The sequence below is a fragment of the Eptatretus burgeri genome, chromosome 11, assembly GCF_056783735.1.
Source record: "Eptatretus burgeri isolate ZD-2024b chromosome 11, Ebu_testis_v1, whole genome shotgun sequence".
NCBI classification, from domain to species: domain Eukaryota; kingdom Metazoa; phylum Chordata; class Myxini; order Myxiniformes; family Myxinidae; genus Eptatretus; species Eptatretus burgeri.
In genome coordinates, this window is record NC_140971.1 from 20,248,605 (window position 1) to 20,264,578 (window position 15,974).

At 45.3% G+C, this 15,974-nt stretch overlaps 1 protein-coding gene across 16 annotated transcripts in view; it reads left to right on the plus strand.

Moving 5' to 3' along the window:
• The window catches only part of LOC147016617 (uncharacterized), a 46,266-nt gene that overhangs the window by 1,667 nt on the left and 28,625 nt on the right, over positions 1-15,974 (plus strand). For 13 of the 16 annotated variants that reach the window (XM_085845423.1, XM_085845426.1, XM_085845433.1 and 10 more), the window contains exons 2-9: positions 4,428-4,484; positions 4,588-4,735; positions 4,935-5,086; positions 6,649-6,981; positions 7,508-7,698; positions 8,080-8,190; positions 12,438-12,536; positions 12,742-12,818. In XM_085845423.1, the coding sequence (XP_085701549.1) occupies positions 4,428-4,484; positions 4,588-4,735; positions 4,935-5,086; positions 6,649-6,981; positions 7,508-7,698; positions 8,080-8,122 (924 nt within the window). In that variant the 3' untranslated portion in view covers positions 8,123-8,190; positions 12,438-12,536; positions 12,742-12,818. The remainder of the gene's footprint in view (positions 1-4,427; positions 4,485-4,587; positions 4,736-4,934; positions 5,087-6,648; positions 6,982-7,507; positions 7,699-8,079; positions 8,191-12,437; positions 12,537-12,741; positions 12,819-15,974) is intronic. The other 3 variants (XM_085845431.1, XM_085845434.1, XM_085845440.1) reach the window with 1 other exon arrangement.

The window sequence follows — 15,974 nt, forward strand, 5'->3', positions numbered from 1 at the left end:
AACTACAATCTTGGAAACCAAGGGACAAGGGGGAAAAAGGGGTTCTGTTCTTGTACTTTCAGAAAATATCAGGGAAGGTGGACACGGCACCCAGCAATATACACATCACAATTGAGATATATATATATATATATATATATATATATATATATATATATATATATATATATATATATATATATATATATATATATATATATATATATTGTTGTGGTTGAGGAAATTCGCAAACCACCATTCAGGTCCCGTAGGTGAGATATCTCTGTAAGTACATGTGGAGTTAGCCCCAAACCCGTTGTTTAGAGGGAATAAATGTGATTCATTCGGGCTGCGACCCTTTAAGATAGCCGTTTTTCTGTTCTATCTTTATTTTGAGCCAACCACGTCTCAACCGCCATCACACAACAACCACCAACCGCAACGCCGCTTCACAACAACAACAACGCCAACAGCCATGACCTTTACCGTCACGGCTCGCTCCCGTAAACATCGCATCACCGCCATTCCAAGCATCTCCATGGCCATCACCGCCACTTTAGGCCCTCCACCACCTTCGCCTCTCCTTCTGCGGCCGTTCCCACGCCGCTTGTGGGCGCCGAGTGTCAGGCTGTCCTGGACTCGGACAGGGCGCGCGCCGAGCCACGAGTACAAAGTGCGGCCTTTCCGAGGAGGAGTCGGATCAGGAATGATACACGCCCACTTCTGTTCCGTCCTATCACCAAGCGTGGGGCGATTTGGCCCCGCCTCCAGGCGCGTCGGAGTAGAATCGATATATGCAAATTCGAGGATCAGGGGAGGTTCACGCCCACTTTTCCTCCGTCCAATGGGCGAGCGTGGCTCCGCCCCCGAGCCTCCGGAAATTCACATATGGGTTCTCCAACACCACTATAAAGCGCCGAGCGCGGGGCGAATTCAGTCAGAGTCAGTTTTGGGCTCGGGCGAGTTGGAGAGGTGTGGCGGCGGCGGAGTGTGGCAGCAGCAGTCAAGACGGGTCTGGAGGAGAGTCGGTCTGTCTGTCGGGGAGCTGCAGAGAGGGGAAGCCGGGAACACGGTCGAGGTCGCAGTGGAGTCGCTCGTCGCGGGACCCAAGCAAGCCAGCTATCCTCTTTCCCCAGAGCATCAACAATTCCCCCCTTCCCCCCCACACCCCCCCCCCCGCGCTGAGATAGTGCAGAAAGGGGGCTCCGTTCCCACCCCATTCCAAGCAGTGCTAACAAAACCCACGGAGGAGCGCGGAGTCGGGGCACCGCCGCCATATTTGCGGCTCATCACAAGATGGGTAGGCTCCACACGGTCTCGGCCCACAGCCCCGTCTGCCCCCTTGTCGTTGAGGGTGGCCCTTTCTTTTGCATTTGAGTATATGTGTTGTCGGCGCCGTCTGTAAAGTAAAACTGTGTAAGTGTTGCCGTGTGCTCGCGTAGTCGGTAGTAGATCTGCATTGTTGTGTTTCTTTTGTTGCAATTGCTTTTGGTGTATAATTGTTGTAATTGTATATGTGTGCTATCCGTGTGCCGCGGAATAAATGTGCCTTATGTTGAACTGTTTTTCCCGTTTCGCTTCGTCATTTCTTTAATTGAATCTCCATCTTACTTCACGTAAAGGGTTGGTAGTGGGCTAAATACGCCCGATAATTAATCGGAACTGTCGAGGTTGACGATAACACCGCTCAGTTATCCCGATAGTACGGAACGGGTCGCTTAAAGCGGCCCGAGTCCGGAGTCGACCTGCGGCGAGGTGCGATCGCCCGGTCTACCCTCTGCGTGGGTACTTAGGAAGGTCGAATTTGGCGAACAACCCTATCCCACGCGGGGGGGGGGGCGATTGGCACGATCGTGGTGAGGCGGAAAGGCCCACCCGTGAATAGTTCCCGGCGTTAGTCCGAGAGGGTCACGACAGAATTGTCCGTCCGGTGGGCGACGTGCCGCGATTCGAGTTACGTGGCCGCTCGCACGCCGGCGGTCGCGAATTCGCAACAGTATATATATATATATATATATATATATATATATATATATATATATATATATATATATATATATATATATATATATATATATATATATATTTTCCAGCAATGTGTGTGTCTGCGACCGCCGTTTCTCGATGACCGCCGGTCCGATCTCATTGAAACTTGCCAGGAATATTGCTGGGGACCCGTGGATGTGCCTTTTCAAGGTTTGATATTAATCGGATAAGCAGTTCCCAAGTTACGGCCATTTTCTGTCGACCAATGACAAGACACGGTGCTATGACGTCACAATTAATGTTTATTTATTTATTATTATTTTTTGCACGATTGACGGTCTGATCTGATTGAAACTTGCCAGGAATATTGCTGGGGACCCGCGGATGTGCCTTTTCGAGGTTTGATATTAATTGGACGAGCGGTTCCCAAGTTACGGCCATTTATCTGTCGACCAATATCTGCGAGAGGGGAGGAGGGGGAGAGAGGAAGGGCGAGACTAGGGGGGAGAGAGGGGGGTGGGAGTGGGGACGAGAGAGGGGGTGGGAGTGGGGACGAGAGAGGGGGTGGGAGTGAGGACGAGAGAGGGGGTGGGAGTGGGGACGAGAGAGGGGGTGGGAGTGGGGACGAGAGAGGGGGTGGGAGTGGGGACGAGAGAGGGGGTGGGAGTGGGGACGAGAGAGGGGGGTGGGAGTGGGGACGAGAGAGGGGTGTGAGAGGGGCGAGAGAGGGGGGATAAAGAAGGGGGCAAGAGAGGGGAGGGAGAGAGAGGGGGCGTCACAATTCTTCTTCGTTTGATATGACGTCACAATTGACGCTGGCGACCTGAGTATGTTTCCCAGGTGTTTCCCAAGTTATTTCCATTTATGACACGGTTGGTCCAATCTAATTGAAATAATTCCCCAATCCAGTCGTCATTTACGCACCTACGGGCCCGCCCCTACGGGCCCGTACTAGTTGTTATTTAAAAAGCCTAATATTTATGCCTCATATCTTGTTCGACGAAAGACAAATTTGAGGGGATTTAATCGCCCTTTGTAATCCTGCATGGGCAGCTTCATGTCTCTTGAAGAACCACTCTGTCATTGCTGGGATGTTCGCTCTCGTGGTCATTCCTGGAAACGGACAAAGCTTGGGGCTTGTAGCAGGAGAGCAGTTTATTTATTTCATCGAGTGGTCATTGCTTGGAATAGACTTGAGACTTTGCAAGCGTCCTCAGTTGATCTTTTCAAGAAGAATGTGGACAGAGTGGTTAAACATCAATAGGACCATATTGGGCTTTTGCTCTCCTGTCCTGTAATCTGACCTGACCTGACCATCATGCATGTTGACATTTATGTACACATGGAAATATAATCGTGTAAATTAAAAAATACACAAGACATTTACCTTTTAAAATGTATTAAAAAACAGCAAGGTAAGCATATTACATACTATAATATTTAAACATATTACGTACTCTGCTGAAAAGAGGAACCACAAGACTTAGCTTGGGATCATGATGTTGGAGTGGAGAGCAGGGAAAGGGTGAGCAGTAAGTGGGTCGCTTGGAGGAGGAGTGAGCAGGATTTCACGATCGGAAGAGCAACATTAGCTTTACGACAAAGTCACCTGCAGCTGTGCCACAAAAGTGAAGGGTAACACGATCCTTAACCATGTTACCATGAACCTCCATCTTTCCTGCTTGGAGGGGAAGGTACGAGTCTGCATCCTCTTCCAGAATAATCCCGTCTCATCGGCATTGAAGTCCTGCTCTGGCATAAATCCCTTTGCCTCGATTAGCTCCATGAGTTGCCATAATCCTCGGAAATTTAGGGTTTAAGAACGGGGGTTCAAGTCTGGGTGTCGGAATCTGAGGTTTGGGAATGAGGTTTGAAGGAATGGGGAAGATTCTACCTACAATCATTGACTCAGTAATGATGGCCCACAGATGCTGCATTTTCTCCTCGAGCCAACCGTTCCAACAACTCCATCTTGTCACGAAACCTCGTAACCTTTCTCGCACTCATTAAAAACGGTGTACGAAAAACACCACAAGGCTTGTAACGGGAGGTAATCGTGCACGTACACAACACAACCGTAAACTTGTCTGAGCTTAAAAACCACGATTGGTCAAAATGAAATCCTGTGATTACAAAATCGGAACACAATTGGTTGCCCGTGATTGGTTGAAACCCGTGACATGAGAATTCGTGATATTTGAGGGTTTACTGTGTGATCCAGGTTTAGATCCAACCATCGATTTCACTGATACTAAGCACTTCACACTTTTTAGTGGGCTGGGAGTGGGGGCTCGAAAGATCATGTGGTTGGACTGTGCCGGTGGCGCATCACTACCTCATCTGAAAGGCAGAGCTCGTACTGCTCACTCATTCTCCATTTTATGGATTTATGTATCTGCTTTCAGAATGCAAACACCACCAACTGGTACAAGTATAAATTTGCTCTTCTTTTTGTTTTACAGGAAAGTGTTTCAATTCCATCTTATCCCACATTGGATCACAATGAATGGATGAATTTGGTAAGGGAACCCCAAGCTCAGCTGTACTTTGGATGGCTTTATCTATCAAAGTATTTTTAATTAAAAGTTTAAATTACCATTATGTTTTGTATTGTCCTGGCAGAGTCATGACCGGTGTATCATTCATCAGCAGAGGGATTATAATTTCATCCATCAGCAATCTTCAGAGATTCAGAATCTGAAAACGTACATAAAATGTATATCTTCACAATACAACTCTCAATTAACGCAGGCCAATAAAGACATCTCAGGTGAGGTTTGTTTCTCCTTTCTTTCAAAACTTGATTCATGGTTGTATTTTGAGGAGCAATGGAGGATTAGTGGTTACAGAACTTTGTTTGTGGTGTTATGCCGAATCAGAAAGATCTTTCTCACATTTAACATTAAATCTCCTTTCGTCTCATCCACCCATTACTTTCCTTTCCTAAACCGGTCATTTTAATTTTACAGATACTTTGATGAGAAATGTCCAACTGGGGATACGGGCGGATAAACATGAGGCCCAGCTGAAAATGTTGGAGGATGAAGTTGTGCACAAAAATCAAGAAATTACTCGCTTGACAAAATTACTGTGTCAAAAGGAAAATGATTTTGAGGTCGAGGTGAGCTTTATAAAGTGAGGAAGCTGGCTGGAGTCCTGATATCACAACCGGCTATAAAAGTGGCAACCTGTTTCTCAATGTTTTACTCTACATGTGTCTAATCAAGGTATAACATCACAATGTAGGGGGAGGATGTAGAGATCGCACCAGAATTGTTTGATATTGTTTTTTTTTAAATAAACCTAATTTTGGAGTACTGTCGGACCCCGACATTTGTGGTCCCGCTATTCGTGGACCCCGCATATTTGCATTTCATAAAGTGTGACCAGCTTCTACATTTGTATATTCCCAGTTTTTGTTCATGTTCTTATTCTTGTTCTTCTTCATCCACCTGGGGAATTGCAAATCAGCTAATTGCTAACACCTCAGAGGCTGCAAAACTTCCTCCCCTTAACTCCAGCCCCATAAGCTTATTTCCAATTTGCAAGGTCATTGAATCCATCATCACAGTTGACATAAAATCATTCCTTTTTTCCAACAAATAATCTCAGATCATCAATTCGGGTTCAGACCTGGTCACTCTACCTTGGATATTCTGCTTCGACTCTCTCAACAATGGATGGAGGCCCTCAATATCAGACATGAGCTCAGGGCTGTCTCTCTGGACATATCTCAAGCTTTTGATAGTTTGGCATCCTGCATTGCTCTCCAATAGAATCCAAGACCCACTCCACTCTTGGATTACTGACTTCCTCCCATTTCGTTGCCAATGTATGGCTCTTAATGAAACCCTTTCATCTCCTCTCCCTGTCTCGTCTCGTGTACCCCAAGACCGTGTTCTCAGCCCCCATGTTATTCTTAATATTCATTGCTGATCTCACTGACTGAAAAATCTTCTTATCTCTTTGCTGATGATGCCATTCTCTTCTGTGACATCTCTCTCCTCTGACACACATGCAGAAGGATGAGAGATCAGCAAGATCATGATGTCTCAACCTTTTGCCTCTTCCCTCCCCTCAGACCTTGACAAAAACACAAACTGGTACATTTTGCTTGTGTCCCCATATTGTCCACCCTTTATGTTCTCCCTTTTCCTTGTCATCACCTGCATCCCTTGTTTGCCCATCTTAGTGTACTTTCTCCCTCCCCCGTGTTGGTGTTTTCCTTTTCATAACAAAGGGAACAGCAGGTGATGTGTGTCTTGATTTGTTCTGTCATTGCTCTTCCACAAGCAAAGACAATGTCTGAAAATAAATAAAATATAAAACCTCGACATTCACTCCATTTTTTCAGGAGTGTATCCCCTGTGAATACCGGGGTCCGACGGTACTCGCTTGCTGGTTCAGATCAATCGAAACGAGAACCTTTATGTTTTGTGATTGTCTAATGGTGCTCACATAATCAGTACAATGAGAAAGAACATTTTTCAGATGCACATGAATATCAGGAGTAAAAATGCCTTCCACAGTAAAATAATTAAATAGATTCAATCATCGCTCTTTGCTTTGTGTGGAGGTCAATGTTTCCTCCCAACCCTCACATTAACTTCCAGACCTCTATTTGTGAATCAATATGTCTGTGTTATGTGAAATGATGATACCTCTCTTCATTTTCTGTTCCAGGTCATGGCACTTGAGAGGAAAATTAAATTGATGCAGCAAAGGTTTGCTCAGCTTTCTCAAAAAGAGAGCATCAGCGCTCGAATGAAGAACATGCACTTGGAAAGAGAGAGGAACATTGCCGAACAGAATGTTGCTGTGTTGCACAAGAAACTTCAAGAAAAGGAAGTTAAAATATTCAAGTTGACGGAGCAGCTGAAGCAAAGCAAGGAGCACAATGTTGCAAGGTTTCATGACCTCGAGAGACCAACAAGGGAGGCTTTCACCGATGCCGAGATTTCCCTGAAGAAGGGGAAGAAACGCGTTTTGGAAGTCTTCAAGAATGAAAAGAAACGGGTAAGTTATTCTTGGAGGTGAGTGATAAATGAGAACGAAGTGAAACTTGTTCGAATACTGCAAACCCAAGAACAATTGCACTTGTAGCTGAGGGTAGAGGAGCACGTGGGGTTGACAAACGTTCTGAACAGGTTTGAGGTTGAACCAAATTTATGTATTCATGGCCGTTGGTTATTTTACTCAACAAGACCAAAATCATCACTTGCTAGTCGTGTAGAATTTTGTTTATTCATGAGTTGTGTTTGGAGAAAGTTGATCCCATGCTATTGTGCGTTATCGTTTGAGAAGTTGATGGAAGGCGACGAGTCAAATTTTGAAATGCTTCGATCATTTTTCCACGACGACGTGTGACTTTATATTTCACATTGTCAAAGAAAATTCTTGCCATATCTTTTTCCTGTTAATCCAATTTGCATGTCGTATCACGATGTTGAAGGAATTGTGACGAGATTAAAAGTTACAACCTTTGTTCCCATGTCGTGACAGCGTTGGTAATGTTTGAATGGTTTCTCTCCCATTCATTTAGAAATCTCCTTGCATATTTAAAAGATTTTGGGCTTGGCTATGCCGAGGAATGAAGGGGAAGAAGAAGACGAAGAAATATGAAGACATTCTGGAGGAAAAAATTCAGTGCCCTCAATGTTCCATCGTCTATTCATTGTCGGAAGTGCAGGATCTCGTGTATCATTTGGATTCCTGTAATGCACATCATACAAGGTGATTACTTCTCTTTGCCAACTCCAGAAGTCTCTGCTCATGGAAGAGTAAAACTGCAGAGAGTGATATGGGAGCAGATTGACAGTGATGAAGTGAAGCAGACGTAAGATGATGCAGTGAATTTGATGGAAATTAAGTGAATGTTCTAAACCTGATTATTTCCTCGTTTTATCACAATTTAGTGGTTCATTGATTGGCTCAGACTGGACAAGAAATAGAGATCAATTAAAATGTTCTCTATTACTGTGAGATGCTCATTGGTCTGACGACTTGATTATCATTGTTGTCTATCTCCTAATTCTTCTAATTCAACTTTTTTGGAATGTTCATGTTATTTAATCTTTGTCTCACTGACGTATCGTTATGTTCCTCTGACTATAGAAACAACCGAAGGGTTTCCTCCTTTACCTCGTTGATGAGTTAAAGGATGTGAAACCAACTTTCGAGCCAAAGCTCGTCAGTACATTATCTGAGGCTGGCATCCACCAAAAGGTAATTCTACTTCTCTTTATATCCTCTACCACTTTGCTTGTGGAAGAGAAAAATTGCATTGTGTGCCAAGCGAGCAGACTGACATTGGTGAAGTGTAGTAGACAGAGAATAACACAACGATGCATCTCAAAGTATTGAGAGTAGCTTTTCAAGTCATTTCGTTCAGTGTTTCAGGAGGGCATCAATCAAACACACGCACAACCGCGAACAGCACTCGGTGGAGCGCATACCTCCACCTGGCTGAACAGTTTGATTTGTATCCCACTGATAAGTCAGATCTGCATCGGGACCTTAACCAATACCCAATTGACTTGTTCTTGTCACCTTCCCAACTCATCCAAGTTTTATCATAATCCGTCCAAATTTTTTGAAATGTGCAAATGTGAAATGTGAAATTTTTTGAAATATCTTCCTCTATATCGTTTTAGCGCCATCTCTCATTGGTGACAAAACACTTTAAAATATACAAACAATGAAACTCTGATCCAGATTCGGATCTTCACCAAAATGAAATTGATTCGTCATCGTCACACACCCAACCCGTCCACCAAATAGGTCTGAATCCATGCACAACTTTGAGATATCCTGTTCACACACAGTGGTGAAAACATTACCTCCGTTTACCTTCACTGGTGGAAGTAACACACACCACCACCACCACCACCACCACCACCACCACACACCACACACTTTTTTTTCTTTTTTTTGAATGAAATTGTCATTTTGTAAACGAATCTTTCCCGATAAGTTTTGTCTCTTAAGTTCCCATTTCAACTTCTCTGTTTCATTGAACATCTTTAAATATAACTGCAAAGGATGGCCAGACCAAAACTGTTACAAAGGCAAACACTCAGGCTTGATATTTTACCGGAGAGTATGCTCATCAGGAGACGACACAAGCAGCACACAACGCTGTTGAACTGCTTTACCCTCAGGAGTTTTGGAAATGCGGACAAATGAACGTTGAAACGCATATTATTTTCTGATTTTAGACATGTTGCTGATGTTACTCCTTCATTGAATGATTGATTTTTCACTCTTGTCCTTGGGTATGGTGTGTAAGAAATTGCAGCGGAACTTGTGTTTGTGTACCTGTGCTTGTTGCAGCCAACTGGTATGGAGTGTACTCAAATGATGAATGTTCTGAAGCGATTTAATGCCTTAATTCCCCAATAATTTAATTGCTTTATTACAGGTGCTCCATGGTGTAGGAATGTACACTCCCCTCTCAGTTGTCTAGCATGGGTTTAAATCCCTCCCCAGTTATAAACTGTTGTCCCAGTGTTTCCCAGACAGCGTGATTCTTCATTGTGTGTGCCGTTCCTTGGATGGCCATTAAACTGTGCGTCCCGTCCGTCAGCATTAATTTGTGGATGTTAAAGATCTCAGTGTCCTTTGCAAAGATTAGGTGAATTCTCGCTGGCAATCTGAAGAAACTCAAATTCCTGCCCTAATTTTAGTCAAATCTCAGGTTTGGCCAGCCGGTTCATGAAAGACTTTGGCAAAGCTGCTCCCGGCCGACCTCACAAGAATGTGGGAATAATTGTGGCCGATAAAAAAGAAGACAGGTGCTCCGTGTTGTTGGCATCTCATCATTCTTCTATTCTCTCACCTGTGAACTGGAATCCCTGAATATATTTTCTTCTTCCTCTCCAAGTCATTCAAAAATGCTGCTGGAAGTCTCTTCCTGCTTTCTCCCAAACCCACTCATCTTTTATTCTTGTTGACCCCTTTTTATTCTCATTGAGCACCTTGCCCCCCTCTTCTGCCCATTTCCTTTCTGACGCTTGTGTGTTTTCTTTGTCTGCCAATTCCGGTTTTATCCCTCGTCATTCTGTGAACTTGAACACCTTTTTAATTTTGTTCCTCCATTGAGCCGAGATTTATACATTCAAAAAAATAATGAAAGCTGTGTCGGTTTATTGGTCAAATGACACTTATTCCCAAATTCCTGTTCATGTAAGTAAATACACCTGCAAGGGTCTTCCCTCATCCAAGTACACCTGCAAGGGTCTTCCCTCATCCAAGTACACCTGCAAGGGTCTTCCCTCATCCAAGTACACCTGCAAGGGTCTTCCCTCATCCAAGTACACCTGCAAGGGTCTTCCCTCATCCAAGTACACCTGCAAGGGTCTTCCCTCATCCAAGTACACCTGCAAGGGTCTTCCCTCATCCAAGTACACCTGCAAGGGTCTTCCCTCATCCAAGTACACCTGCAAGAGTCTTCCCTCATCCAAGTACACCTGCAAGGGTCTTCCCTCATCCAAGTACACCTGCAAGGGTCTTCCCTCATCCAAGTACACCTGTGAAGGTCTTCCCCTCATCCAAGTACACCTGCAAGGGTCTTCCCTCATCCAAGTACACCTGCAAGGGTCTTCCCTCATCCAAGTACACCTGCAAGGGTCTTCCCTCATCCAAGTACACCTGCAAGGGTCTTCCCTCATCCAAGTACACCTGCAAGGGTCTTCCCTCATCCAAGTACACCTGCAAGAGTCTTCCCTCATCCAAGTACACCTGCAAGGGTCTTCCCTCATCCAAGTACACCTGCAAGGGTCTTCCCTCATCCAAGTACACCTGCAAGGGTCTTCCCTCATCCAAGTACACCTGCAAGGGTCTTCCCTCATCCAAGTACACCTGCAAGGGTCTTCCCTCATCCAAGTACACCTTCAAGGGTCTTCCCTCATCCAAGTACACCTGTGAAGGTCTTTTCCTCATCCAAGTACACCTTCGAGGGTCTTCCCTCATCCAAGTACACCTTCGAGGGTCTTCCCTCATCCAAGTACACCTTCGAGGGTCTTCCCTCATCCAAGTACACCTTCGAGGGTCTTCCCTCATCCAAGTACACCTTCGAGGGTCTTCCCTCATCCAAGTACACCTTCGAGGGTCTTCCCTCATCCAAGTACACCTTCGAGGGTCTTCCCTCATCCAAGTACACATGTGAGGGTCTTTTCCTCATCCAAGTACACCTGTGAGGGTCTTCCCTCATCAAAGTACACCTGTGAGGGTCTCCCCCCATCCAAGTACACCTGTGAGGGTCTCCCCCCATCCAAGCACACCTGTGAGGGTCTCCCCTCATCCAAGCAAACCTGTGAGGGTCTCCCCTCATCCAAGCACACCTGTGAGGGTCTTCCCTCATCAAAGTACACCTGTGAGGGTCTCCCCCCATCCAAGTACACCTGTGAGGGTCTCCCCCCATCCAAGCACACCTGTGAGGGTCTCCCCTCATCCAAGCAAACCTGTGAGGGTCTCCCCTCATCCAAGCACACCTGTGAGGGTCTCCCCTCATCCAAGCAAACCTGTGAGGGTCTCCCCTCATCCAAGCACACCTGTGAGGGTCTCCCCTCATCCAAGCACACCTGTGAGGATCTTCCCTCATCTCAGCACACCTGTGAGGATCTTCCCTCATCTCTCTCACCATAATGATGAGTACCTTCTCGGTGGGCACGAAGGTTGAAATTTTGCAGACTGATGCCACTGGGAAACCGCTATACCAGGAAAAATCCAAACTACTACAATGTCCATAAACGAAAACTTCCAAATAGAAAAGTTGGTTCGTAGTCTTGCTCCCACTCATGGAGAGTCACATGACCAAGGATATATTTCATGATTGATGTAGAAACTGTACCTATTCGTAATGAAGCTAATTATGAATAACCAACGTATTTGGCTTCCATTTTGTGTTTATGGGTAGGTTACTGGAACTGAACCTTTTTTTTTCCTGTTAGATTGAAACGAAGTTCATGAATCACAGATTTACAAGATTGCCAGTGACTTAACCTCGTGCTCCGATGTACTTTAACTTAACTAAAGGTGATTGTTCGCTATACTATGGAAGGTTGATCACCATGTCTACGACATTATTATGTCTGACGTATAATGTCACCAGCATGGGAGATGGGCCGAACTTGCTCACTCATTCCGTATTTAGTTGATTTACCTGCTTGTGGAGTGCAAGCATACCCCACAAGTTATTAAAAAAACAATTTTTTTAAAATATGATTGGGATTACATTCTGTCTGTGATTGAAGGTTTGGAAATTAATATCCATCTCATTTGTGCAAAGAATTGTGTTCGTCTGTGAGCATCCTGGAATGGCCCCCGGGCCCTCTTTCTTTGAAGAAAGAATGCTCCAGGCAGGTTACCAATGCTCGAGGTTTTGATCACTTTTCCTTTATTTTAAAAGACTCCAAGTGTGACGGTAAAAACCATGCTTTTATTTTTTTCTCACGTAACCTCTGTTCCTCCAGACAGGGAAGAGCGAAACATCTGTGGCCCTTTCAGTGGAGATGACGCAACACATGGGTGTAGGATGAATGCGCATGAGGCAATACCTGAATATGCATGAGGTGAGGTGTCAGCAGAGCATAAATATACATTTTACATTCAAACTTGGTGATGTCACAGTGAGTGCCATCCTCTCTTTTACGGTTTCCATATGTTATGCAGTGAAGTGATAAATGGTTTGTTTTGACAATTTATCTTCATGTCCTGCTATTGGTTTATATTGATCACATTTTCTTTGCAAATATTTTGCCATTTAATGATTGTAAGGAAGAAGAAGATCTTGAAGAAGGAGACTGCAACAACAGCAGGAGAGAATAATACCTCTGCCACAACAACACATCACGGTAAATAATTTTTTTGCACCCCATTCAGGAAGAGGATACACAGAGATTTAAACTCACACACTTTGCCACCAAATCCTGGGAAGTTTGCTTTGCTCTTCACAATAGAATGGAAGGACATCTTTCTCTTTCATATAATTTTATCACAGCTTGACTTTCTCCATTAAATACATTCAGAACAATGATCAATAAAGAGGGAAACATCAGCAGAGCAGTCATTTAAATGCGTTTCTGTTGAGGTTTATTTACAACTCGCAGATACAACCTGTCGCTGCACTGTAAGGGGGAAATGGCGAGAGGGTGGGAGTGTTTGAGGGAAGGGAAGGGAAGGCAGCATGAAGTGAAAGGAATGCGGTGTTTGTGGGGAAGCAAAGGTGGTGATTGGAGTGGAGGGGAAGGGAAGGATGGTAAACTCACCCAAACAGCAACATTTTCTTTTTAACTGTGGGGTTCTATATATAACTGGGCGTGAGCATTTAACCCATGCTTATCTTCTTCTTCTTCTTCTTCTTCTTCTTCTTCTTCTTCTTCTTCTTCTTCTTCTTCTTCTTCTTCTTTCGGCTAGCTCCAGTTAGGGGTCGCCACAGCGGATCAACCATCTCCATTTCGTTCTATCCTCCACATCTTCCATTGACACTCCAACCACCCGCATGTCCGCCCTCACCGTATCTATGAACCTCTTCTTTGGCCTTCTTCTTCTCCTCCTGCCTGGCGGCTCCATCTTCAACATCCTTCTCCCGATATACTCCGCTTCCCTCCTGTGCACATGTCCAAACCATCTCAATCTCGCCTCTCTCACTTTGTCTCCAAACCGTCCTACCTGCGCTGTCCCTCTAATATACTCATTTCTTATCCCATCCATCCTCGTCACTCCCAACGAGAATCGCAGCATCTTTAACTCTGCCACCTCCAGCTCCACTTCCTGTCTTTTTGTAAGGGCCACCGCCTCCAAACCATACAACATCGCTGGTCTCACGACCGTCTTATATACTTTCCCCTTCACTCTTGCAGCTACCCTTCTGTCACAAATCACTCCTGCAACTCTTCTCCAACCACTCCATCCTGCCTGCACTCTCTTTTTCACTTCTCTCCCACACTCTCCGTTACTTTGGACAGTTGATCCCAAGTATTTAAACCCATCCACCTTCCCCACCTCAACTCCTTGCAACCACACCATACCACCACCCTCCCTCTCATTTACGCACATGTACTCCGTCTTACTCCGACTGACTCTCATTCCCCTTCTCTCCAGTGCGTACCTCCACCTCTCGAGGCTCGCCTCTGCCTGCCCCCTACTCTCCCTACAGATCATGATGTCATCCGCGAACATCATAGTCCATGGCGACTCCAGTCTGATCTTGTCCGTCAACATGTCCATCACCATTGCAAACAGGAAAGGGCTCAGAGTCTATCCTTAGTGCAATCCCACTTTTACCTAAAACCAGTCCGTCATTCCGACCGTACACCTCACCGCTGTCACACTGTCCTCATACATATCCTGCACGATCCTCACACACTTCTCCACCACTCCCGACTTCCTCATACAATGCCACAACTCCTCTCTTGGCACCCTATCAAAAGCTTTCTCTAAATCCACAAACACAATGTAACTCCTTCTGGCCTTCCCTATACTTCTCCATCAACATTCTCAAAGCAAACATCGCATCAGTGGTGCTCTTTCCTGGCATGACCCATATTGCTTCTCACAGATCGTCACCTCTCTTCTCAACCTAGCTTCCACTACTCTTTCCCACACCTTCATGGTGTGGCTTAACAACTTTATCCCTCTGTAATTTCCACAGCTCTGCACATCACCCTTATTCTTGAAAATCGGAACCAGTACACTTAAGCTCCACTCATCCGGCATCCTCTCACTTTCCAAGACTTTATTAAACAATCTGGTTAACAACCTCACTGCCATCTCTCCTAAGCACTTCCATGCCTCCACTGGTATGTCATCTGGGCCAACCGCCTTTCCACTTTTCATTTTCCTCATAGCAGTCCTCACTTCATCCTTACCGATCCACCCCACTTCCAGATTCACTATCTCCACCTCTTCCAATCTTCCCTCTCTCTCATTTTCTTCATTCAGTAGCTCCTCAAAGTACTCCATCCACCTTCTCAACACACTCTCCTCGCTCGTCAGCACATTCCCATTTGTGTCCTTTATCACCCGAACCTGCAGCACATCCTTCCCAGCTCGGTCCCTCTGTCTTGCCAATCGGTACAAATCCTTTTCCCCTTCTTTTGAATCCAACTTCTCATACAGCTCGTCATATGCCTTTTCCTTGGCCTTTGCCACCTCTCTTTTTGCCTTTCGCCACCACTCCTTGTACTCCTGCCTACTTTCTTCATCTCTCTGACTATCCCACTTCCTTTTCGCCAACCCCTTCTTCCTTATACTTTCCGGTCCTTCCTCGTTCCACCACCAAGTCTCCTTACCTTCCTTCCTCTGTCCAGATGTCACACCAAGTACCTACCAAGCTATCTCCCTCACCACTTCTGCTGTAGTTGCCCAATCATCCCACCCATCTTTACCACCATCCAACGCCTGTCTCACCTCCTCCCTAAATTTCACGCAAGTCTTCCTCCTTCAGCTTCCACCATCTGGTCCTTGGTTCAGCCCTCACTCTCTTCCTCAACCTCACCTCTAAAGTCATCCTTCAGACCACCAATCGATGCTGTCGAGCAACACTCTCCCCTGCCACCACCTTACAGTCACTAATCTCTTTCAGGTTTCATCTCCTGCTTAAGATGTAATCCACCTGTGTGCACTTTCCTCCACTCTTGTATGTCACCCTGTGTTCCTCCTTCTTGAAATACGTATTTACCACTGCCATTTCCATTCTTTTTGCAAACTCTACCACCATTTGCCCTTCCACATTTCTCTTGTTGAGACTGTACCTACCCATCACCTCCTCATCCTCTTTATTCCCTTCCTCAACATGCCCATTGAAATCTGTTCCAATCACCACTCTTTCATCCTTGAATACACTCTCCACCATTTCATCTAACTCACTCCAGAAATCTTTGTACTCCATCTCACACCCCATATGTGGGGCATATGCACTGATGACATTCATCATCACCCCTTCAATTTCCAACTTCACACTCATCACTCGGTCAGACACTCTCCTCACCTCCAATACCCTCTTGACA